Source organism: Parambassis ranga, chromosome 4 (assembly GCF_900634625.1).
Source record: "Parambassis ranga chromosome 4, fParRan2.1, whole genome shotgun sequence".
NCBI lineage: Eukaryota > Metazoa > Chordata > Actinopteri > Ambassidae > Parambassis > Parambassis ranga.
Genome location: NC_041025.1, coordinates 9612931 through 9640157, shown reverse-complemented (window position 1 = coordinate 9640157; position 27227 = coordinate 9612931). Strand labels below are relative to the sequence as shown.

The window sequence follows — 27227 nt, the reverse complement described above, 5'->3', positions numbered from 1 at the left end:
GGGTGTTATTGAAAATATATGGTGCAGTTCGGGATAATTACAGTATGTTATACTACTTGGGCCGTTCATTGGATGACTGTAAACCATCCTCACTAAAGAGGGTGATTTATCATGGATTGTGCAGCTGAGGAAAGGGCTCTGTTACCATGTGGTCAAGTCACTGTGTCATTTTCATAATCTGTTTGCTTGTCTGTCCTCTCTGTCTTCCCATGCTGTGAGATGATGGTTGCAAAACAATGTGAAGCACCACAATACTAATTGGATTGGATTATTTTGATTTTGAAATGTGTGTGTGTGTGTGGGGGGGGTCCTTTTTAGATATAACAAAATATGAAACATGAGGATAAGCGGATAAAGTGATTTAGGGGAGATCAAGTCAACTTCTGTGAATGAGTTGAGCTCATTCACAGAAAAGTCAGCTGAATCAGCCTGTATTGTTTAGGTTTAGTCATGTGCATCCTGAATAAAAAATCAAGACTATACTTCAAAATATTCAACGATCAGAAAGATGAATGATCGAAAACTGACTTGCCTTCACTTTTAAAGTACTATCCACACAAAACAGCTTTGGGAACAGTCCTCAATAGATATTTATTAAGTATGATGGATGCAATACAGTCCAAAGAATTTATAACTAACCATATGACACAGAGTCTGTCAGTTTATGAGCAGACTTTTGATTGATGAGTTAAAATTAGATGAGGATGTGGTGTCTGGAATAAGACAAGCCGTAAGAGGACAGATTCTTCTGAAGGATGCAGAGGGTCAATATGAGCTTTCATTCACATGATATCCACAAAGGCATGCAGGATCCACAGCAGAGGATGAGACACAGCAGACTCAGAACTCACAAACAAGTGGACCAACTGTTACAGCTGTTAAGTTGAATTTTAGGTGAGCAACAGGGAGATCAGTCATATATTTTTCTCTCTCCTCTCCTCCTGCACTTTGCCTACACCGCCCAACAGGTTTGTGGGAGCAAACATAAAAACACTACAGGCTGCACAGTAACAAGGATGTTGCACCATATATAGTTAAAGGCTTTCACTGGCTCACACAATTTGTGAGGGTGCATTGGTTAATATTGTGTAGACATGTCCAGGTTATATAAATGTGATCAGTGTGTGGCTTTAAAACAAACCAGTTCATTTGAATATGACAAGCCCTTGTGTCTGTTCCAATTACCTCAAATAATTGACTGACCTTCATTTCAACCATGTCCTGCATGTTCACATTAAAGCACTGGCCCGCTCCCTCAACACACCATCTAAATGGAAGCATATCCCCTCTCTCTCCTTTTCAGCACAGAAATCCAGACAAATTAAATCCTGTCTGACTAGTAAAACCTTGGAAACACAGAGGGGGAGGAGAGCTCTCAGCCTCTCGGCTGTGTGTGTAAACATGTCAGCGTATATGCTGCTGTATGTTGAGGAGAGGGGAGATGGCAGCCTGCCACAGTGAACTCGCTGACCGACCCCCCTCCAGCTCCCTGAGCAGCGCTGAGGCCAACTTTGGGAGAGAAGCCAGCATAGCGAGGCTCAGGCACTGCTCAGCCCAGCCAACTGGAACGCAGTCGCTATGTAGATTTCTGGGATCTTTCACAGTGTGTCAGATTACAGCGAGTCTTGTCCTCTCAGCTGCCTTGCAGGAGCATCTTCTGCTCACGCTGCCATGCCAGGGGCTTTTTTGGAACCGTGTTTGGGGGCATGAAAGAGACCTGGCAGCACACATTCATGAGCTATAATAGGATACTAATTTGACACAATGCATACAGGTACAGAATACACAAATGCTGAATGCAAAAATGACTCCTATTCCCATCATTTCTTTGCAATCAAATGGACCCCAGTGGGGAATCACTCAACACACATGACGGTTTACCACTGTGGACAAACACTGCAGCCTGGGAGGCCACGGGGAGCTAAATATTTCTATTGAATTTGATGCTTTTATGAACAATAACAAAGTGTGCCAGCACTGTGTGGAAGGCTCTGGGACATGAAGAGTGTGAAACTGCTGCCACCCACAGGACAGTTGCAGCACTACAGGCCAGTGCAAACAAGTATCTGCAGATCATGCAGTTAAACCTTGAAAATAGGACAAAAAGTAACATGTGATGATGAAAACCAAAATATTCTACAAACCGTGGGCTACAAATGTGTAAAAACGGCAAAATGCAAACTAACAAAGGTGATTACTGATTATGTTATGGGCATCCCAGAGAGGTCTACTACACTACCTTCTAAATACTGGTATCCTAATCAATTCTGATTCTCATTTGTCATTCTATAGTAAACAAAATGTGTTTGAGTTATTTACATGTGTTGATCTACAGCGGTGAGCCTGTCCACATCTTTCACTGCTGCCAATTAACATCATTAGTTGTGAGATGTTCTACCTGGTGTAGATTTTTTTCCCAATCTTGTGTTGCCTCCATCCTGACTTTGTTTAAAACCAATTCAAATACATAGCACAAACACTTTATGTTTTGTTCTTGTACTGTATGAGATTAATCATAAGGTTTAAACATAGCTACTTACAGAAATATAAATATGCCCCTAAAATCATTCTTTTCAATAACAAAGTATTTAAAAATATTCTTGGAAATACTTGGAAAATGAAAACAATAATGGGAAGCCACAACATGTTCAGAATTTCACAAATAAGGATTTTAAAGAATTTTATTGAAACAAAGATCAATTTCAGTCCCAGTCCCTTATGGTTTTCAAAAAGCGTGCTTTGGGTTTTAGCGCCAACATTTCATGACTGTTCTCCAAAGCCCTCTTTGCTTATACAGCAGCATGTATATACTGAAAAGAAAAAAAACCTATACAACAGGTTATTTTGGCACAATCAATTCATACAGTGGTACGCCTGTGCTGGCATCACCGTCAAACAGTGTGCTCACCACTGGATCAAAAATCTCTTTTACTGATGAACTCTTTCACAGTGGATCTTAACCGTAATGGGGATGTAAATACAGTAATCCTGTCTAAATGTCTTCAGAAAACAAGCTACAGTAACATTGGTATGGAAGGTGTAGTAATGGGCGATGCTGAGGGCTGACATACAACTTCCCATTTCAGACACCATCATTGTTTCAGCAGCATTCAGCAGTGAATTGATGAGTTCTGCGGCGTTGACCTTAAGTTAGTGTTTCTGCGTTGGAAGTAATATGAAACCTTCATGTGAGCAAATCCAAAACAAAGGAGCGTCCTCTGACTTCTCACAAGAGAACACTGATAAACTTTCCATTGGATATTAAATGATACAGAAAGAAGAAATAAAAACAGGATGTGGAAAATACTGTGACATGTTCTTTTGCTAACATTTGGTAGATTATTTTGTGTCGCCCCCACCTGGTAAGCACTTTGGTATACATGCTGGTCAGAGCCATGTCTAATTGATTACATACTGATTTAAGGTGGACCAGGCCATGTTGATATCCGTGGGTAGTTTTTTTTTCTTCCCCCTTTAAGTTAAGATATAAAAACGGTTCATTGTAACACATTCATAAAGCATGCACTCCGATGGACAAAGAGAAAAGTGTCATTTGGACAAAACCCCCAGGTAACAGCAAGATCAGGAGAAAAAGTGCTGATTTTATATTCACATAAAAAGATCCATATAAGAAATGCATCCGCTGACTGAAGTCCTCACTCACTCATCAGGCTAAGTTCTGATACAGCATTTCTCACATGTCTTCAGATGGTGGATGTACCTTGGCTTCTCAGAAAGGACAGACCATCCAGGAAATAGATTTTTTTCCAAGTCATTCACCGTAACTACGTGACATCACAATTGAAAAGGCAAAAAGACGGTCCTTCTCTGAGCAGGAGGTCCACCGGGCTCCACCCGGAAGATGAACAAAGATGGCTTCATCTTAACAGTCGTCTCAAATGGACTAGCATGCAGGCCAATTAGCAGACAAAACAAAATATTTGATCTCATTATAGACACTGTAAACATTTGAACACAACACAGATCTGTGGATCAACCTTAATCTTTAAACATTGTTAAAAGATAAAGCCTGCAAATCTGCATCCCATCTGCTTCATCTTACAATTAGAGGATGTTTCATAGTGCGATGAATGCTGACAATGAACTCTTCAGATACTTTGGAATTAATATGCTGAACTAAACTGAGAAGACAACCAATTAAGAGATATGGTTTTTAACAAATAGAATGTGGTGATCTGTAACCAAAGGCCACCACTGGAACCGATTAACAAGCATCTGAGCTTGTCATGACAAGGACTCGTGAGGAGACCACATTCAAAGAAAATCCACAGCCGTAGAGAAGCTGGAAACTTCGGACCCTCTGTTTAGACATCTGCACATGACTTTAGAATAGAACCCGAGCTCATAAACCCGCGTTTGACTGCGTGTATTTGTTTTGATTTGATCAACAGTAATATCTGATCTGCATCTCTTTAAAAGAGAGGAAAAAATCTCGGCCAACAGGCAAGGCAGCTTCTGAATAAAATACTGGCAGACATTCAAGACGTGAGAACAGAAAATGAGACAGCTACTGATACTGAGGAGTGTAAATCAGACTCATTCCCCCATTCAAAAAATAAATAAAAAGAAAAAAAAGTTTAACATTGCAGCCATTTAATTCAGTATATGTGTGTGTCAGGGGTACTGATCTATAATTCAATTTTTCTGAACTCAAATCAAATAGGTTGCATTAGGTGTACAATCTGCAGTTTTCTCCTTAGTGTGCCTTCTCCTCCAGCTCTAAAAGCAGGAAAGATTATTCAGAAATCTTCCAAGAACACGGGGAATCCTCTGTGTTTAACCATTTCAGACCTCTGTGCATCTATAAGCAGGGAGGACTGTTGAGAAAAAAAAAACACAAAGCCACACAGAAGCAATTTTTCTGGATGCACTTTAACTACTCCAATGGAGCCAGCCACACACCTGACTCAGCCCCATCTTTACAAAAAAAAGGAAAGAGAGAAAAAGATTTTGTGTCCTGCTTAGTCCCCATTCAAGCCTTTCGCCCCAATGAGGAGAATACTCCCTTCATGGCATTTATTACAGCAAGCGTAATCCAGAGTTTTCCTTTATCTGCGTGGTTTCCAGAGATAACAGGGAAACAATGTCTAAGAACTAATTTTAAAGTTGCTGTTGATCGTACTCCGCAATAAGTTTCTTTATATGTGCCAGTTTGTTGTGTAGATATTCACAGCGGTTCTTCTCTTGGCTATAGTTTGGATTAGTCTGCAAGTAATATGAAAAAAACCAGTCATACTGTGATCATCTTATCATCATCAGATCATCATAAGAGGTATAAAAGGTACCTTTTTTATTTTGTGATACTCTTGAAGTATCTGATTGTGGATTGTCTGCGAAGAGAATACATAAAAATGTAGAGGATGAATAAATGAATGAATAAAACATTTTTAGTAATTCTCCCAGGGTCTTCCAGGGTATATCTACCTTGTACTTGTCTGTGCCGTGTTGGAGCTGCTTAAGCTCATTGTCAAGCACAGTGAACTGTCGGGTGATGCCCTCTATCCGTGCATGCAGACCCCGGTACTCACTGTACTCAGCGTTGAAATCGTTTTTATACCTCTGGCGCTGCTCCTGAGAGCCGATCAAGGTGTACTTCCTAGTAGGAGAATACATCAAGATGAAGCTCAGTAGAGACTTTTAAAGAGAAAATCTACGTAAAGTCAAGACAAATATTTCAAGTGTGGAAGAAGAGGTCATTAGAGAAAGACTCAGAGACAACCCCACCATCCTGACATCCAACCCAGGGAGTCTAACTTCAGCCCTCTATCTTATAATGACCATAATAATGTTCTCAGAATGTGTAAAAATACATGTCTTACGTCTGTGTGTGTTCAGGTCACGACTGTGGGAAGTATAATTTTCAGCGGGCTCCTCCTGTCTTTTTAAAATCATGTCTGCAGCAACCTTTAGAGCTGAGAAATGTGCTGCTGCACCTCAAACAAACCTAAATACTTACAACAAATAGTCAGCCACCTCAGGGGATGAAGAAGGAATACTGGTACTGTTGCTCATTCCATTCAGATCTGAAAGAAGGTCACACAGAAAAGAATTCAGACTGATTACTAGTTCTTGTTGCTGTTCATTATTTATATATTCTTTCTGAGAGGTGCAATCGTTTAAATAGGTTAATCTGATGATATTTTGCTGAAGGCATAAAGCTGAACAGCAGGGGTCTCAGTTTAATCAGTGAGAAGTGTACTGGAGAAATGATGCATCATGTACTCACACTGATGACTAACTGATGTCCGTTCACATGTTTCTTCAGAAACCCTTACATCCAGTTGTGAAACTGTATTTGTGTGTTGCCTTTACCTGTGCTTTTGTGTGGAATGCTGTTGCTTTTGAGGTTTCCTGGGCTTATTTCACAGGCTCTGTTGGGCTCAGACACGTGCTCCTCACGACTCTTCCTCTCCTTCTCCTGCTCCCTTTCTTTCACCCTTTCTCTGTCTTTGCTCTTCTCCTTGTCTTTATGCTTTTTAGACTTCTTTCTGGACTTGTTGTTTAAGGATGAAGGGCTCTTGTCTCGTGGGCCCTCCAGGACTGTGTGTCCAGGGGATGACGTGCTGTTGCTAGGTGCAGTGACCACTGCTGAAACAGAGAGGAGAGAAGGTGGCTGACTGAGCCTCTCAGACACCATCATTTCCTGAGAGTCACAGTCACGCCCGTTGTGGCTGGAGTCGTTGCTGACGTCCGACAATGCTTCAAAGGGACGCGGGATGTCCAGTACAGGAAGTTGCTGGGAGCTGGACGTCATGCCACCATCGGACACAGAAACCGCCACACCTGACTGTGCTCCGCCTGCCTCTCCTCTCCCGTTGGAAGAGCCGAGTTTGCCATTAAGTGTGGCTGTTGCAGTCTTGCTGGCGAGGTGTGATATCCTGGGCTTTTTGTTGACTAGTGGGTCGATGAATTCAGCAGCAGGCCGTTTCTAGCAGAAAAACTGCAGTGTTAGTAGGAGACCTTTAAATGGGGTTTACTATGAATTCATGTCAGCTCAGAGGGAAGAAAAAGTTGTGGAACACAGGGGAGTGTTCAGGGAAGACAACATACGATGAGTAGGGAGAAGGACAAAGCTGCATAAAGAAAGAGGATCTGCCCTCTCTGTATCACAGAGGTGATGAACTGTGTTGCCTTTTCACAATAGCAGAGATTATATTACAGACAAGGCCTGTTTGACCCAGCCCATGCTAAAGACTTTGGGAGTGGCAGATCCAATCACTTTGTGTTGGCTCTCCCATCAGGAAGACTTTAGGGTGTGAAACAACAGTGAGAGCCAGTGAGGAGCTCTGCCTGAACCTGTAAAACTTTTATTTCCACATTAAGCAATTATGATGTGAACGTGCCTTTTAGACAATAACTCTTAACCCTTAAAAAAGTAATAAAATCAGCTAAATGCTAAAGAGGGCTGAGTTTGCAATAACAGATTTTCATTTATATCCATCTCAATGTGGTTTTACCTCATTTGTATTTAGCCTGTTTACACAGAGCTTTACTGTCTGTGGTGTTTTCTTTGTACCAATAAAGCTATAAAAGGAGCCTTAGGAGCATTTGGATGGTGTGTATGTTTACTGAGGGAGTAAGCGGCATACAGGGGCATACAGTAGGAGTCTGAGGTGAGAACAACCTGAAGGAAGAAGCTATTAATATAACAGCAACACCTCGTCCCGCTACCTAATGGAAGAATAAATAATGGGGAGCCTTAGCTAACCTAACAGGAAAGCCAGAACAAGGAATAGAAGAAGAGGGAAGAGAAAATAGCAAGTAGTCATGCAGCTGATGCTTATTTAAATTTTCTCAAATAGCTTATAACAACCACAGGAAAGTAACACTGCTCTGCTTGGAATTGTACTACATTAGTACTGTTTAAAATTTTTCAATAAGATGGCAGAGCACCAGAGAATTTAGAAAAACACTCCCTGGAAAATACCAGAAACGCCCAGATGGAAAGGTAGACTTGTATTTGGTCTGAGAGCCCAGAAATGACTTAAAAGATAAACCACCTTAGCAGTGGAAATATACTCTCAATACCAGGATCTATCACAGGATTCTAGGCTTTTTATAGATTTTGACATCCTTCAAAAAACACCTACTGGCTATAACTACATGATTACTGTGAAACAATAATGGCAGCAGTATACAGTAGTGTTTTTTTGACAGTCAAAATTGGAATCTCACCTGAGATGGAGAGCTGCTGGCCATCTCTTTGGGGGGACTCTCTGGTATTGGTGCAGAGCTGTTCTGGGTCTGTTTCCTAAGAAAGTTTACACACACACACAGTAAACCCTGATTATATTGTGTACAATGTAAACATTATCCAACAACCTTGATGCATATGCAGCAACACAGTCTTTAAACTAGGGTTGGGCGATTTTGGAAAAAAAATAATCACGATTAATTGTGGCATTTAGCCGATAACGATTAATTTGACGATTAATTGATGACAATTGCACTTACATGTTTTGACTCTTAATTGCCACATTGGTCTAAAATGATACTGACAAATCATCAGTCAAGTTAACCACTTCATTCTAACAGGTTAAGCTGGTAAGTAGTGATTAGTCAACCAGCCATGTTTGAAATATGTATTGATAACAGATGCACAATGCACAAACTGCTTCAAAATAATAATGAAGCAAACATTTAGTAACTTGTCCTTCAAATGTTATCTTAAGGTCACAAAGCAGTGCAGCATATCAACATTAAAATTAAACAGGTACAAATATTTTCATTAAAGTCACATCAGTGATTATTTCAGGTTAAAAAACTGTCTGTGCAAATTAACCTGTGACTGGAATATGTCACACACTAGTGCATGTTTTCACTCACAATTCCACATTTAAATGTGTGTGCAAATCAAACTTGTTACGTCCTTCCAGCGCAAAGTTTGGTCGTAAGGAGCACAATGACTAAACGTATCGCGGATTCTCGGCTGAGTGAAATTTTTTCCAATATCTGCTGGAGGAGACTTCGCTTCGTTTCCCATCTTGCTGTGGACTCCATAATTAAAGATCGAGAGGCAGCTTCTCCAATCGGAGTTTATTCTTTTAGAATAGAATAGAATAGAAATACTTTATTCATCCCAAGCTGGGAAATTTCACTGTTGCAGCAGCCAAATACAGTCACTCAAGCATACCAAAAAAATATACCTCTAACGGTATTAAACATTTAATAAGAGCAAACATTTAGTTACTATGGCAACAACCAACGCTCCAACCTAACCTCTGTTAGGAATGTGCTGCCCCGCATCATTCAACTGCACACCACTGCCTTCCACCATTATTGTTATTGTGGGCTCACATTTACACACTTGCGGTTGATGGTGAGAGTACGTCGCACACAAAAATGTGTCATCACGACAAGGCACTAATCGCCGCAATCGATAAGTGGCAAATTTTAATTGGTGACAGTTTTTCTGACATTAATTGCACACGATACGATTTTGCACAAGCTTACTTTAAACTGATCAGAACTTCAGTCACAAACCATCTAGCTGCCATTTATTCAGTGACAGCCAAATTGTATGTTTGAGGAGTTCAAAACAACTTACAGTCACTCTGAGGCTGAGTGGGTAGCTATGACAACTGAGTGAAGGAGGAGGTACTTGACACAGCACCATTTCCTCATAAATATACATGGCAAATTTTCAAAATTATCACTACCATTTGTACACCAGCTTAGCAGTTTCGGTGTACTTTTAATGTTAATACAGGCATAACAGAAGGCTGGACAATTCTGGCAGCTGGTTCAAGACAAGTGAAAAAGCGTCATGACACTTTACACCAACTGAGAAAGAACAAATATGGTACTGCAGCTCACTTCGAAAGAATGCCGTTTGGCTGACTTTAACAGTACAAAAATGACAATGACAACATGGTTACTCAAAAAAGGCACACACTTCACTTGTTTTCATACCACTCTATCCCTGACCACCTTCTTCAGTGGCGATGGAGTGAGTATGACACCTGTATTTAAAGATGTTCACTAGTAATCACATCAGCTGAGAACATAGCACCAGGTGTGAGCAGAGGCTCAATATGAAGCACATAAATCTGTCACACACCAGCAGCCAAAGCAAAAGGGCTGTGCCAGTATACTGTACAGCTGTCCAACCAAGATAAACTGAGAGACAGACTCAGCAAAAGATAAAGCTAATTCTCAGCATGACAATCAACCCAGATTTTTACTGAAACATAACACATTTACTGAATTTTAGGCTGCTTAGTTGAACAGACAGTTCTAGCTTTACTAATGCAAACAGAGAAGCCACAATAACAAGCATGACATTTAAGTCTGCAGAGATGCTGCCACCACAGCTGATGACATTATCAGTAGGGGGCAGTTGGGTACACACAGTCTTGTCAATGCCCCACCCTTGTCAAATCAGGGTGTGTGTGCGTGTGTGTGTCTCTGGTGTGGACAGACAGGAGCTCTGAGACAGCAAGCCGAACCTTGGACCGGTGCCACCTCATACACAGATCAGCAGGTGCTGGAACACTGTTGCATCATGTGCGTTCCACTCATGTTGCTGTACTACACCTGCGTGACTGACCGCATTAGCTCAAATCTCTGGAGGAGTCTGTGAGGGGGAGGTGGTATTAGGTGGGAGGCTATAGTTGTTAGTCAGCTGACAAACTCAAACAGAGCTCAAAGTACAGTTAAAAAGAGAGACGCAGACAGCACAAGAGTATGTGTGGTAACCCTTTACATGCCAAATACAAACAAGCTACAAACACACATTAAAACATTGTGACATATTAAGGGTTTTATATATATATATATATATATATATATATATATATATATATATATATATATAAACACAGAGGGCAAAGACCCCATTTAAGAGCCCAATACAACAGAAATTACACCCTAAAACTCTGACAGCTGCCGTCTCAACCAAAACCTGCATATTTCAGGTAATGCAGAGTAAGTTGCAGGGCTATTGCACCATACACACATCCCTATTCTCCCGGTCACTCTGTGTCAACAATCTGATTGCCTGTAGGGTTATGCCACGGGTAAGCTTATCATGGGAAACACAAGCTTTTCTTGAGTCCTGTATGTAAACACAAACGGAATCCTGCTGCCTCATCTATATATAGCTAGCTAGAAACTTGCTGTTCCTAAGTGTCCAAACCCTGAGAAACGAGAAAAGATTTTTCCCACTGGGAGGAAGGCCAGTAGCTCATGATGTCAACAAACATACACTTTTCTGAAATTCAGTGGATACACAGAAATGTTCCTGGTGAAATAGAGACACCTGATATTGAAGTAAACAAAAAATAAGACCAGTTCTGCAGTTGTATTACATAATTCAGTATGAAGACTTATATGTATACATATATATGTATACTTAGTATGATTTCTTCAATTCAAGATTGTTTAACTTGGCTTTTTACATTAATGTGTAATATGTTATTTTAAAAATCCACCCTGATAATCTCTCAGGTTTGACCACTAAATTCAATCCACTTCAATCCAAAGTTATTGTTGCTCATGAGCAATGTTCTGCATATTTAATTTCCCTCATGTGTACATACCTGAACAGAATTCTCTTGAGAAGCTGCTGGTCTCCTTCTGTGTAGCCAGGCCAGTCCTTCTGAATTTCCTTATACAAAAAGTCCTTCAATGTGAAGGTGTTTTCTCTCCCATTCAGATTTGCAACCTAGAAAAAGAATATCTCATGGGTAAGTCTATTAGATCTCAGGGAATGACAGTAAAAATACAAAGGCAATACAACTGTGTGTGTGTGCATGTGTGCAACCTGTTGCAGGTGGCTGTCCAGGGAGTCTTTGTCTGATTGCGGGAGGCCATCCTTCTGCAACCTCAGGATGAGCTCGGGCTTTTTGTAAGGCTTGAGGGCCAGCAGGTGTATGAGGCGCTCTCGGAGGGGCCTGTGCTGAGTCGTGCCTTTCTTTAGTGTACTACTAGAGATGATGACAGGCCGAGATGTCCTCCTTAAAGGGGCGATGTCTGAGAGGCCAGGTGCCGGTTTCCGGATCTGAACCTTCTTACCTGAGAAGAAGAGTCAGTAAGTAAAGTAAAGAAAGAGTTTGACTGTATTTAGACTTTGTTAAAAAAGTAGATTATTATGTCACTGATGGCACGGATCTTGGTGAGTGGATGAGGTTGTTAAGGAAAAAAACTAGTAGAAAAAAATAGTTAAAGCATAAATATTAAATAATTTGTGTTTGAGTCTTTTAGCCATTAGAGTGATTTAGTGAACTATACTATAATCAAATACTGAACCAACAGCACTGCTAGAAAATGACTCATCAAGTGACTTTTGGTACTTGCTTATTTTCTTAAGAAGACACAAGTAATTTCATAATATATTTATTTCTGTCAACCGGTAATGGCTGGGAGAGAACTTGCAGATGACTCACAAATGATGAATCATGAACTGATCTTCAGTGCTACACTCAAATGTTATTTTCTATTGCAAACAACAGTTATTATCACCATTTCCCTCTGACACCTATTTTTCCAGGTCTTGTACAGAGAATTTTCCTGAAGAGTGAACAGATTTTCACTGGATTTCTTTCTTTGGAGGCAGTGAGGCAGGGCTGCTGTGGTTGTTTGCTGCAGAACAATATATATTATGGTGCAGATTTGATACAAAAACAGACAATGTGTGAAAGACATGTTGTGCCTGAAGACATTTCTGCCTCCTAAATTGAATTCTAGGACCAAAAAAAAGAGTGTGTGTGGCAATATCTTTAATCATTTAGGAACAAAATACACATCACACTCATTAAAATCCTGCTGACAGAGAAGCTGTGCTGGCGTGATGCTTGCCCTTTATTCTAGCCCCACAACCTATCTGGTCTAGTGTGAACCCTTTCACCAGCTGCAAAGCAACACACTGGGTGTTTGCAGCATACAAAAATTCTTTCAGGCCAGAAAATGACAGACTGACCGATGATGTGTATACGTGTCGTGTGACATGTCCTCACCTACGTATCTTCCCCCTGGCTTAATGACGATGGCACTCCGACTGCGAGTCTCCTCCTCGACCTGGGCCATGCTTTCCCTGGCCTTCTGGTACGAGTCGTCTGTGGCACATACTGTAATCTTGTCCTGGATTCCACCCAAACAGTCCAGCTGAATGCTCCCTTCACTGCAAAAACAAAGGAGAGGTGGTGAGAGGATGACAGGGACAAAGTTAATGCTTAAATACATAGATCATTTTCAGTTGTTCAAAAGGAACAGAAAAAAGCAGCATTATGTCAACAACGCTGCTTCAAAGTACTAAACATCATTACAGATTAATTCATAAAATTACATTCCTAACTTTATATAATAAAGTTTGCACAACCTATTCATTCATTGTGAATTCCTGCCTACACGAGACATTTAAAAACCCCTGAGGGCACAACTATTGTTTTTTCAGTTTCCACCCAACTGTGGGCTCCCACAGTACAACTCACTCCTGCATCAAATCACATTCTTTCCTGACTTCCCGGTTTTCTTTGATTCCCCTGGACTTTGATGAGGATTTGGCAGAAAATAAGATGTTGCTGGCAAAGTTGGTGGAAGCTGAGCTCTGTCATTTGGGTTTTAGTCTCACAGTTGATTAGGATCCAGTCAGAGATTTGGATGAACTCCACCTGACCCACTTGTTAAAAATACTCTCAGAATAACAGGGTCAGAAACTCGACAGAGAAGTAGAGAAGTCATGTTGTTCCCTATTATGTTTTTCTACTAACTTCCTCTTCAACATAGCCATCTGGTGCAATTTGTATGATTCAGTTAGCAGTTCTTGCACACTAGGCAGACAACACACCGAATGAGGTTATTGAGCTTTATGGATGGAAGGGGATGGACCCACACCATAAAAAGGCTGTGCATCAATGCAGCTGATAACAGAGGCAAACATCTGCAATCAGAGCTGCGAATACTTCAATCCCACCCTCCTTAGCTACTGTTGCTACATCTGGCAAGCTTTCGCACACTCTGCATAGGCCAATATGTCAACAATGCTAGCGACAGATATCCCAGAGGGAATTATCGATAATTTTTGGAAAACTAGTAGAGTATCTGAGGAGCCAGGCAGCTCGCCAGGATCATGCGCATATTGTGGAACTGTTGTACACGCTGGATCTCATAAAGGCAAGAGCTACAAAACATATACAAGTTCTCCCCAGGAGTGGCACAAGCCCAGGGGGACAAAAATAAAGGCTGTACCCATTTCATCGGTGGTGGTCGCTAAAGCTAATGTACACCGGCAGCAGCAACCTATTGACTGCCATTACACTGGTAGGTAGTCTCAGCACAGCAAACCATTAGCATTACTGAAAACATACCTTAGTGCTGTATAAAAACAACCACCCCACCCCTCAAACTTTGTGGATAGCACTAGTCTTATTTACAAAATCCCTATACACAACGCTTCAGGGTTGTTACCTTGTTGCCCAGTTTGGAAATTCTTTAGTTCAAATACCTCTATTCAAAAAGGAATATTACTGTGGTGTTACTTGGGGTGTATTACAGTTCCACACTTAACAAAATAAGGGCAGAAGTAATCTGATATGTGCACATAACTTCAAGGTGCAGTAATGTAGATGCAAATATTTATATTATGCATGTCACTGTACACAGGTTGGACAATACATTCAGCAATTGTTTAATGAATGGAGATAGTGAAATTGAATGTGATTCTGTGAGTTTGCTTTCACCTGGTAATGTACTGCTGGATGCAGTCAAAGCTGCCTTGGGGGTTATCTCTGCCCACATTAGACAGATAGAAGGTAAACGTGTGAAGTTCACTGGAATTTTCGGATCGTGGTATTGAAATTTTCTGTAAAAGACAAAAGAGAAAACAAACATATTCAACCAACATAAGATAAAAATGGTAATTTGGTATCAAAGTAACACTGCAGGTCACATTTAAAAAACTGAAAGCCTGGATCTGTTTCCCACTTTTTCATTAATGTGCAAATACTCTTTTTTCTTTTTTTTTTTTTTACACTTTATGAAACTCTTGAAGACACTTTCCTAGGTCACTGAATATTTTTAGTGTCCTGTTTGATGTTTTCAGTACTATAAAAATGTCAGCTTGGTGTACCTCGAAATGTACCAAAAACATGAAACACATCCAAATCCATCACTTTGTCTACTTCTAGCTTATATCTACAGTGCAGAGTGTTTTAATTGCGTTCCAAACATGCAATCGAGAGAACCATTAAATTACTGTAGCAGAACTACGTATGATGGGTATTTCTGTGGACTTCGACAGTTATGCACATTCTATTCCACCCCTGCAATTACCTTCCTGCAGCACCACAGGTGTTGCTTTGAAAGACCATAGAGGAAGTGGAGCTAACCACAGTTAATGAGCTTCTAATCATGGGTAAGCTGCTTATGGTTAGCTTCATCCAGTTAATGTAAGAAATAATTTAACATGTGACAACTAAGATTCACGTTTGCTTTAAAACAAATCTTGCAATTTTACAGTTGATATCAAATGAAACGATTGATATGTTTTAAATGAGAAACACCGAACTTTTAATTGTCTTATAGGCTGTGAATCTATGCGTCGTTATTGACCACTTGGTTCAGGTACACGGACATGTAGTTCATTTTACAATAAATGGCACCTCTGCCTAGGCCTCTTTGTTGCAGACCAAACCTTATAGCATCATGGCAAGCACACATTTACCATGGCAGACCTTGTGTGAATCATGTTTGTCAGCTAAGAAACAAAATGTGTAAACTTCAAACTGAGTCATCCAAGCATACACATTTCCCTTGCAATAGAACCTTTATGAAAAAGAGAAAATACAGACAACATGCCAATTAAAATATAGGACTGGCAAAAGGGCTTTTAAAGGTAGGGTAGGAGATTTCCTTCTGATGCACTTTTTGTTAAATTAGTGTAACTTCTCTTTACAAGCCGATAGCAACCGATTAGTTGGGCAGTTTCGCTTTAAAACCAAGAATATTAATCATCTGTGGAAGCTATAAAATGCTAAAAACATCAGCCAATTCTGTGAGGCGCCCCTGCGCATAGAGTTGGCTGGTTGGCTGCTCTCTTCCTGCTTTGCACCCACCAGAGAGGTACGTGCATGATGGCCGAAGTCATAGACTGGTTGGGAGGCGTGGCTTCAGGGTGAGCTCCGAGAGAAAGGGGCGTGTGTTTACTTTCAAAATCTGGCTGACTCTCACCGAGTTTTCAAAATCTCCTACCCTACCTTTAATTGAGCAGCAATACCCAGCCTAAACAACATCACAGGAAAGTATGAAGTGGCAGAGGAACAGCAGTGATACAAGCTGTATAATGCTGCTGAAAGATAACTTCATGTACAGCTCGTATAGTTTTAAAAATGAATCTCATTAGCTTATGTATATTTGAAACACAGAGGAACAGAGGAGATGGGTTGACTGTAAGAAGCCAGATATAATTAAGCAGCAGAGGAACTGACTGAAAGGCAGTGCACAGGGGAGTGACTCAGTTGACTCACTGACTCACATTGTAGAGGATGAAAGAGTGAGAAGAGGCTCCTCCACACCAAATGGCTTGTGCTCTAGCTAAACGAATGTGCGGGTGTTAAACCACAATGAGCATACATTAACTTACTCATCCATGAAAGCATACAGTTTTCAAGACCTGGATCATCATCAAGATCAAAGCTGATATTACTTTGTTGCTAGTGACATGGGATTGTCTCAACATCCCTTCCCATCTAAAAGTCAACTGGCGATGTTGACACATTTTTGTAGTTATTTAGTACATTGTTAACTTTATAACTTTTGCTAATGTAAGTGTGGATTCAGCAGTACAACACTAAATCCTGCAACAGGAACAGGATTAATATATATCTGAGGTATGGGTGCGCCAATCAACTGGGCACAAATCATAATCGGTCGATTGAATTTGGATTGAAATTGATTGATCATCTCTCTCCTTACTGCATGCTCAAACCCATCACTTGTAGTTTACCTAAACCCATGCTACTTTCTGGCAACGTGTAAATATTTTACCGATATGTGGCTGTTGCAGCTACATCAAAGAGTGTATTCTGGATTTAATGGGCCACCGGTGATCAGTGGATACACTCATTGCAACTAATTACAAACCATCATGTAAAATCTGGCAAATTAAAAACCTTCCATGGAAGTCTTCAAAGCATTGAGAGCTTTAACCTGTAGTTGCCACAAAATCTAGACAAAATGAGAAATGGAATAATGCAGAGGACTACTGAGTAAAGTCTGTAACGTGGATTTTACATAGGGTGCCCATTGCTTCTTTGTTCTACAGCAGCTTGTCTCATCTTCTCATTCTGCACAGCATCTAGAAAAACAATACCTCTTTTCAAGCTGCTGTTGCTCAAGTGGGCAGACCCCCACGCATTCTGTCTAGTCCTTTATCCAAGGCAAGGGGAGAGAGAAGGAGCAAAAGAGAAATCCAAAAGAGAAATCCAGTCTGGCTGAATGAGACAGGACCCTGACATACTACATCATCAAAAACCAGAACTATCAAACAGTCTACACTTGTGAATGCACAGACACGGTCAAATAATGACAGCAAAATTCTAAAGATATTGGTTGAAAACATTTACATTCATCATCCTGGAAGATGTGGATGAGATACATTTGGGTGCTCCAATATGAGATAGATTGAAGAAAGGACCAACTTCAGTAGTAACAGCAAAATAAAGTAGCGATTCTGGAGTCTCATGGATACCATTAAAGCACAACCAAAAAATACATGCACAAGAATTATTATCTAGAAAGATGGAGAACTTAACAACTACAGAAAAACAAGAACCTCATGCACAGCTACCACAAAGCAAAAAGCTTTGTGGTAGCTGTGCAAAATTTCCCCAGTATGTAAGCTCATAGCAGAACTCACATTGTTGTGTCTTTTGGCTACGGTATTTAAAATATGAACTCACACCTGTCTGAAAAAGTAGCTTCCACTTTTCACATGGTCTTGGATTTTTTTTCCTTTCCAACAGGTGTGTGTATTTGCATGAAGTTTGCTAGGGCTCAGAGAAAGCTGTACCAGATGAATGAATGTGAGTGAATGAATATGGGCTCTCATTGTGACAGCCAGGCCATCTGTTCTGTAATTTAGCCACTTTCACACTTCTGACAATCATTCTGATCTCAGCAGTAACAGATTTTGTTCCCTTGAGTGAGCCTGCTGCATCAATAAAATACATTACAGTGAAAGGCCTGCAATGACCAGATGAGAAACATCAGGTCCAACTCTTGAAGTTTCAATGTGAACATATGTGTGCATGTGTTTCAACTCATATTAAAAGAGGTGAGTTATTTAATGCCACTTTAATGACAGCATGAAGGACAAAAGTCTGGCTCTGTGTTGGACTGCAGTCTTCTACAGTGCTCAAGTCTCAATTTTACATAAATAAATTGACAGTAAGGGATGTAGAGTGGATACCACTCATGGCACTTTTATTACCACTTCTAGTCTTAAAAATACAGACCAGTGTCTCTTTAACTGAAGCAAAGAGTCAACTGTGAAAGTAAACTACTTATGCACCTTTGGGTTACAGATTAAACCAGCCACAGGAAATCTGCACCTTGTAATTCAGTGTTGCATATTAAACCAGACATCAAGGGGAACCAATTTAATAAGCAAAGATCTATGTTCTTAAAAATTGTAAGCATGTCACTGTCACTGCTCTGAGGAGGCTTTGTGAGAAACTACCGTAGTTAATGCAATCCCATGATCTTTCTCAATAAATGTAAAAAGTTAGCATAGATCAATGTGGAGCCCAATAGCACTGAAGCATTTTATATCATATTTAGTTAAAAATGATACTCAAGTGTCAAACTCTTCAAATCAGACTATAGTCTGAGATGCAAATATGGCATTGCAAAGGAAAGGAAGTGTATACAAGTGGAGGACCACGATGCACTGTATAATGTGGCTTAAATAGCTTTTGTTAGCAAAAATTAGCCCTAGATAACTATTAATAATACTAATTTAGCAAATCACTAAATAAAACCAGGCCATTGAATGTCAATCCAACCTGAAACTACTGCCAATACTGAAGAGCAAATAGACAGTCTATGCATGTCAGACTGGGCAGGCTCACACTTGTTAAGTCTGCCTTTTGCCCTTGCTGGAAGCAGTTGCTTGTGGAGAAAGCTTGCGAGTGTGTTTCATTATCTTTGTAGGGGACACATTTCTGATACATAATGTACTGGCACAAGTTTTGTTGTAATCATAAACAAGCAGGTACCAGCAGCCTTAAATGAGGCAGAGGGGCTCATATTGCTGGGTTTTAAAAATCATGGCACATTTTAGTTTCTCCATTGGGCCTATATTATGCAATCATAGACTTGCTTTTGTAACAGCTGAAAGGCAAGACAGGTAGAGACAGGTAGGTGTAACTTTAGCATAGCTGCAGGGGTGAATATTAGTAATATAAAAACCTGCAGTTTCAATTTGCTCTGTTCTCTCTTATTTTCTTAGTTTACGTAGGTACGAATTACAATGCATTAGTTTTTATATTCATCACACTAAGAGTGGTCCAGTCTGACCATATTTCCATTAGGAAATTGAAAAACACAAACAAAAAACAATGTCTCAAAGAGACCGATGCTTTCAAATCAAGTTTCATTATCAGCTATGTATTCCTGCTATTAAAAGAAACATGTGTGGGCTAAAAGACAATACAAATATGATCCCTCCCTTTTCTCTTTTATGCTATACAGCAGTGGACATGACATTTAAATATTTTTCTGCCGTGCAAGAGATGTTGTGGGATCAAATTTGCATTGGCTAACAGCAGTAGAGGCTGGAAAACATTTGCCCAAGTGGTCTGACAGTAGAGTCAAGGTCAAGCCATGCTGACACTGCACATGGCACAATGGCAAACAATAAATAATTAAATTTGGGGCCACTATGCCAGCATCCTTCTTGCTGTGTTCTAAGGCAGATCATTTTAATAAATTACACTGATAAGTCATGGAAGGAAAAACTAAAGGGAAAAAAAAGGAGCAAGCTTACATATGACACCTGTGTTGAAATGTCTGTGTCAACTGACAAATGAGCATCAAAATGATATCTTAAAAAGCTAAAACTGTGCTGCCTGTCATGTTGAGTGTAAATTAATTTCTGCCCATGACAACTCCATTTTCAAAACAATGTTAGCAAGAACCTTTGGTGATTTATTCAGTCCAACTGTAATTAAACTTCTCTGATACCTGATTCCATTGCTTTGTGTAGTGTCTATTAATCAAAGCAGTGTACATTGGACTGTAAACCTAGCTGAAGTGTAAGGGAGGGAATATGTTCTTACCCCTTGGTTTCCATTAAATCTGATCAACGGTTGCGATGACAGGACCTACAAAAAACAAACAACACGATTAGTAAATATGCTTATACATTAAAGACATCTTAATGTTTAACTCTGGCAAAATGTCATGTTTTCCAAGAAAAACAAAACAGCGGTAACTCCAAGTGCAGGAGGTGTTAGTATTATATTAATATTTAAGGTATGAGCCCAGTGCTTAATAATGAAATCCTAAACCAAGAGATGCATTCCCAAATCTCCTTTATTTTTATAACAGTTATACTTTGCCATCACTCTAATAATAATGAAAAAACAAGGAGGTAGTCAAGCTGTGATTGTGAGTGTTGTCCTGACTGCCAGTAACACAGAAGCTGGCACTTGCCACTGACATTTTTCAAATAACTTTAGACACAGTCGCCTCTAAATTCAGATAAGTCTGGTCATTGTGTGTGGCAGAAATGCACTGACAACTGCTATGGCAACATTTCTTACATTGCAGCTGGATTATTGGATTAGTTGCAGCTAGGGCTGGGCAATCATCAAATAAATCTACTAATACACCCAATTTTACTCAGGCTAATAATGTAACCTCTTACGTGGGTAATCAATGAGAGACTGTATCTTCAGCATCAAATCTTACCTGAACAAATACCAAACTGTGCTTGTGATCTATGTTTTTGTTGACAAGAATACATAGATGAAGTGGGCATGATCATTCCTATAGAAAGCAGCAAGAATCTATAGCCAATGTAACTGAACCTTAAGGCACAACAAATCAGCCCAATATTAGAGAAACAGAACCAGTTAGGGGTGGAAGAGGAAGGCCATGACCAGAAAAAGATAAGCTATGTTATATGTTGTGACCACACAACACCTTGAGCAAACAAAACACACACACACACAAGAATACTTCATTTGACAGTTATTTGTTGATTGATTGTGTCAGTTTCAGGTTGTCCAGCCCTGTCATATAAAACAGATCTGCTCTGCAGGAAGTCAGTGAGACAATATGCAAAATATCCTAAATTCACTTTTTAAATTAATGGTGATTTTGCAAGGGAAGAAACATATTTTTTAAAATACAAACTCAGGCTTTTAAAATAGTATTTTTTGTTGGAAAAGAGGAAGGGGTTACACCTTGCATTTGACTGTATTCAGCCTTCAGTATCAGATCCACCCCAGGGTTAGTCTATGGTTTCAGGTTATCATTTCACTTCTTTCTTGTGATTGGAATTCCAGGTTTAGTTTCAGTTTCCTTGTCTTGAAAGAGCTGTCTATTCCAATAAGGACGTCAGGAGCAACGTTATTATACAGATTAGAACAGACCAAAGGGTGAATAAATGTTATTGTTAAATGCCAGACAAAGAGAGAAACTGCTTTCATCAAGAAAAAAACACCCAAAACAAACCATCTGTACAAAGTCAAACTAAGCTGTATCTGCAAGAGTGTTGGTAATGGAACAATTCTCACATTATACTGAGCTAAATCTTCCTGAACATCAAAAAGTCAGTTGGTCTTTTTTTGGTAGAGCTTTAGTGGATCAGATGTGATCAACTGAGTGAAGCAAAAGTTCAAGAGGGCAAGCCTATTAAAGACACAACATGGTTTGTATTCCTGCCTGATCCTGACCCAGAGATATGGAGCGTGCATACAAAGACTGGCGAGTTTCTCTGCTCTGTGTCGTTTCATACCATTATTAGGGCCCGAGCACCGAATGGTGCAAGAGCCCTATTGAAACCCTTAGGATTATTATTAGGGCCCGAGCACCGAATGGTGCAAGAGCCCTATTGAAACCCTTAGGATTATTATTTTTTTTTTTTTTTTTTTTTTTTTTTCCCCCTCCGAGATCGCATTTTTGGAGGCCTTAACATGCCCAAAAACTCACCAAACTTGGTAGAAAAATTCATTCGCCCGAAAAATTTTGAAATTTGCTGACTTTTGAAATGCACATATAAAAATGGCTCTATAGCGCCCCCAACGCGTAGCCCCTCTGGCCGGTTTGACACAGGATTATGAAAATTGGCACACATATGTATCACCTCAAGACGCACAAAAAAGTCTCTTGGACCCCCCCTCCAAACCCAACAGGAAGTCCGCCATTTGAAGGTTTGTGGCCATTTTTGGCGATGTGTGACCCTGCTGCCAAACTTTTCACGCCTCGCATACTTCAACGGATTGAGCTGAAATTCGCCGTGTCCACTCAGGACACCATAGGGAATAGACGCATTCCAAAACTCTTACAAAAGTCTGACGGTGTGGCCGGGGCGTGGCCTCAAAGTTTGACCATTTCTGAGGACACAGAAAGTCTCTATAACTTCTTCGTTTTCTGTCCGATCTGTACGAAATGTCACATGTATGATCAGAGTCTGACCCTAAACACATCTATACAACAATATTGAGGCTTTGACAGAGCGCCACCTACTGGCTACACAAAATGTTGTGTTTTCATAGGTTTTTCTGCCTGCCCCCCTGGCCTGTTTTGAGTAGGGTCATGAAAATTGGTACACATGTGTATCACCCCAAGATGCACAAAAAAGTCTCTTGGACCCCCCCTCCAAACCCAACAGGAAGTCCGCAATTTTGAAATTTCTGTTAATTTTTGGCGATTTGTGACCCTCCTACAAAACTTTTCATGCCTCGCATACTTCATCCAAATGAGCTAAAACTCACTGTGTCCACTCAGGACACCATAGGGAATAGACGCATTCAAAAACTCTTACAAAAGTCTGACGGTGTGGCGGGGGCGTGGCCTCAAAGTTGACCATTCGCCATTACAAAGGAACTCACTGTATTTATTGCCCTAATGCGTAGCCCCGCTGGCCAGTTTGACACAGGATCATGAGAATTAGCACACATGTGTATCACCCCAAGACGCACAAAAAAGTCTCTTGGACCCCCCCTCCAAACCCAACAGGAAGTCCACCATTTTGACTTTTTTTTGTAATTTTTACCGTTTTCTGACCCTGCTATAAAACTTTTCACGCCTCGCATACTTCATGCAATTGAGCTGAAATTCACTGTGTCCACTCAGGACACCATAGGGAATAGACGCATTCCAAAACTCTTTCAAAAGTATTACCGTGTGGCGGGGGAGTGGCCTCAAAGTTGACCATTCGCCATTACAAAGGAACTCGCTGTGTTTTATGCAGTACTACCCATATACTTTATGCAATGTGGACAAAATCTTACAGTACTGCCATGGAGCCGAGTCTAAACAGATATATATGCTAATAGGATGATACGGTCATAGCGCCACCTACTGGTAGCAGGAAAGTTTGGTTGTAAACATGTGTTTGTTGTATATCTGTGGAAATGAGAGGAGGAGAGCATAGCACAGGAGAGTATAGGAGACGCGAGCATAGGAGAGAAGACTGCGATGACCCCACGGATCGCAAGGTGCGCGAGGGCCCGCAATGCTGCTTGCAGCTTTAATTAGGGCCCGAGCACCGAATGGTGCAAGAGCCCTATTGAAACCCTTAGGATTATTATTAGGGCCCGAGCACCGAATGGTGCAAGAGCCCTATTGAAACCCTTAGGATTATTATTAGGGCCCGAGCACCGAATGGTGCAAGAGCCCTATTGAAACCCTTAGGATTATTATTTTTTTTTTTTTTTTTTTTTTTCCCCCTCCGAGATCGCATTTTTGGGGGCCTTAACATGCCCAAAAACTCACCAAACTTGGTAGAAAAATTCATTCGCCCGAAAAATTTTGAAATTTCCTGACTTTTGAAATGCACATATAAAAATGGCTCTATAGCGCCCCCAACGCGTAGCCCCTCTGGCCAGTTTGACACAGGATTATGAAAATTGGCACACATATGTATCACCTCAAGACGCACAAAAAAGTCTCTTGGACCCCCCCTCCAAACCCAACAGGAAGTCCGCCATTTGAAGGTTTGTGGCCATTTTTGGCGAGGTGTGACCCTGCTGCCAAACTTTTCACGCCTCGCATACGTCATCGGATTGAGCTGAAATTCGCCGTGTCCACTCAGGACACCATAGGGAATAGACGCATTCCAAAACTCTTACAAAAGTCTGACGGTGTGGCCGGGGCGTGGCCTCAAAGTTTGACCATTTCTGAGGACACAGAAAGTCTCTATAACTTCTTCGTTTTCTGTCCGATCTGTACGAAATGTCACATGTATGATCAGAGTCTGACCCTAAACACATCTATACAACAATATTGAGGCTTTGACAGAGCGCCACCTACTGGCTACACAAAATGTTGTGTTTTCATAGGTTTTTCTACCTGCCCCTGTGGCCTGTTTTGAGTAGGGTCACGCAAATTGGCACACATGTTTATCACCCCAAGACGCACAAAAAAGTCTCTTGGACCCCCCCTCCAAACCCAACAGGAAGTCCGCCATTTTGAAATTTCTGTTAATTTTTGGCGATTTGTGACCCTGCTACAAAACTTTTCACGCCTCGCATACTTCATCCAATCAAGCTGAAAATCACTGTGTCCACTCAGGACACCATAGGGAATAGACGCATTCCAAAACTCTTACAAAAGTCTGAAGGTGTGGTGGGGGCGTGGCCTCAAAGTTGACCATTCGCCATTACAAATGAACTCCCTGTATTTTTTGCCCTAACGCGTAGCCCCGCTGGCCAGTTTGACACAGGATCATGAAAATTGGCACACATGTGTATCACCCCAAGACGCACAAAAAAGTCTCTTGGACCCCTCCTCCAAACCCAACAGGAAGTCCGCCATTTTGACTTTTGTGGCCATTTTTTGCCTATTTGTGACCCTGCTTCAAAACTTTTCACGCATAACAAACTTCATGCAATTGAGCTGAAATTCACTGTGTCCACTCAGGACACCATAGGGAATAGACGCATTCCAACACTCTTTCAAAAGTATTACCGTGTGGCAGGGGAGTGGCCTCAAAGTTGACCATTCGCCATTACAAAGGAACTCGCTGTGTTTTATGCAGTACTACCCATATACTTTATGCAATGTGGACAAAATCTTACAGTACTGCTATGGACCCGGGTCTGAACAGATATATATGCTAATAGGATGATTCGGTCATAGCGCCACCTACTGGTAGCAGGAAAGTTGGGTTGTAAACATGTGTTTGTTGTATATCTGTGGAAATGAGAGGAGGAGAGCATAGCACAGGACAGTATAGGAGACGAGAGCATAGGAGAGAAGACTGCGATGACCCTGCGGATCGCAAGGTGCGCGAGGGCCCGCAATGCTGCTTGCAGCTTTAATTTTTTTTTTTTTTTTTTTTTTTTTTTTTTCCCCCTCCGAGATCGCATTTTTGGAGGCCTTAACATGCCCAAAAACTCACCAAACTTGGTAGAAAAATTCATTCGCCCGAAAAATTTTGAAATTTGCTGACTTTTGAAATGCACACATAAAAATGGCTCTATAGCGCCCCCAACGCGTAGCCCCTCTGGCCGGTTTGACACAGGATTATGAAAATTGGCACACATATGTATCACCTCAAGACGCACAAAAAAGTCTCTTGGACCCCCCCTCCAAACCCAACAGGAAGTCCGCCATTTGAAGGTTTGTGGCCATTTTTGGCGATGTGTGACCCTGCTGCCAAACTTTTCACGCCTCGCATACTTCAACGGATTGAGCTGAAATTCGCCGTGTCCACTCAGGACACCATAGGGAATAGACGCATTCCAAAACTCTTACAAAAGTCTTACGGTGTGGCCGGGGCGTGGCCTCAAAGTTTGACCATTTCTGAGGACACAGAAAGTCTCTATAACTTCTTCGTTTTCTGTCCGATCTGTACGAAATGTCACATGTATGATCAGAGTCTGACCCTAAACACATCTATACAACAATATTGAGGCTTTGACAGAGCGCCACCTACTGGCTACACAAAATGTTGTGTTTTCATAGGTTTTTCTGCCTGCCCCCCTGGCCTGTTTTGAGTAGGGTCATGAAAATTGGTACACATGTGTATCACCCCAAGATGCACAAAAAAGTCTCTTGGACCCCCCCTCCAAACCCAACAGGAAGTCCGCAATTTTGAAATTTCTGTTAATTTTTGGCGATTTGTGACCCTCCTACAAAACTTTTCACGCCTCGCATACTTCATCCAAATGAGCTAAAACTCACTGTGTCCACTCAGGACACCATAGGGAATAGACTCATTCAAAAACTCTTACAAAAGTCTGACGGTGTGGCGGGGGCGTGGCCTCAAAGTTGACCATTCGCCATTACAAAGGAACTCACTGTATTTATTGCCCTAATGCGTAGCCCCGCTGGCCAGTTTGACACAGGATCATGAGAATTAGCACACATGTGTATCACCCCAAGACGCACAAAAAAGTCTCTTGGACCCCCCCTCCAAACCCAACAGGAAGTCCACCATTTTGACTTTTGTGGCCATTTTTTGCCTATTTGTGATCCTGCTTCAAAACTTTTCACGCCTCACATACTTCATGCAATTGAGCTGAAATTCACTGTGTCCACTCAGGACACCACAGGGAATAGACGCATTCCAAAACTCTTACAAAAGTCTTACGGTGTGGTGGGGGTGTGGCCTCAAAGTTGACCATTCGCCATTACAAAGGAACTCCCTGTATTTTTTGCCCTAATGTGTAGCCCCGCTGGCCAGTTTGACACAGGTTCATGAAAATTAGCACACATGTGTATCACCCCAAGACGCACAAAAAAGTCTCCTGGACCCCGCCTCCAAACCCAACAGGAAGTCCGCCAATTTGACTTTTGTGGCAATTGTTTGCCTATTTTTGACCCTGCTTCAAAACTTTTCACGCCTCACATACTTCATGCAATTGAGCTGAAATTCACTGTGTCTACTCAGGACACCATAGGGAATAGATGCATTCCAAAACTCTTTCAAAAGTATTACCGTGTGGCGGGGGAGTGGCCTCAAAGTTGACCGTTCGCCATTACAAAGGAACTCGCTGTGTTTTATGCAGTACTACCCATATACTTTATGCAAT

The 27227-nt window shown here is 41.0% G+C and overlaps 1 protein-coding gene across 1 annotated transcript in view; it reads right to left on the bottom strand.

Moving 5' to 3' along the window:
- Positions 1 to 4597: 4597 nt before the first annotated feature.
- ell (elongation factor RNA polymerase II) overlaps positions 4598 to 27227 on the bottom strand; it is a 36797-nt gene continuing 14167 nt past the window's right edge. Inside the window, exons 2-12 of the mRNA XM_028403851.1 lie at positions 20298 to 20342; positions 14700 to 14821; positions 12978 to 13141; positions 11786 to 12036; positions 11562 to 11686; positions 8197 to 8272; positions 6334 to 6949; positions 5978 to 6044; positions 5446 to 5617; positions 5307 to 5351; positions 4598 to 5226 (exon numbers count right to left, since the gene is read on the bottom strand). Of these exons, the coding sequence (XP_028259652.1) occupies positions 5122 to 5226; positions 5307 to 5351; positions 5446 to 5617; positions 5978 to 6044; positions 6334 to 6949; positions 8197 to 8272; positions 11562 to 11686; positions 11786 to 12036; positions 12978 to 13141; positions 14700 to 14821; positions 20298 to 20342 (1788 nt within the window). The 3' untranslated portion in view covers positions 4598 to 5121. The remainder of the gene's footprint in view (positions 5227 to 5306; positions 5352 to 5445; positions 5618 to 5977; positions 6045 to 6333; positions 6950 to 8196; positions 8273 to 11561; positions 11687 to 11785; positions 12037 to 12977; positions 13142 to 14699; positions 14822 to 20297; positions 20343 to 27227) is intronic.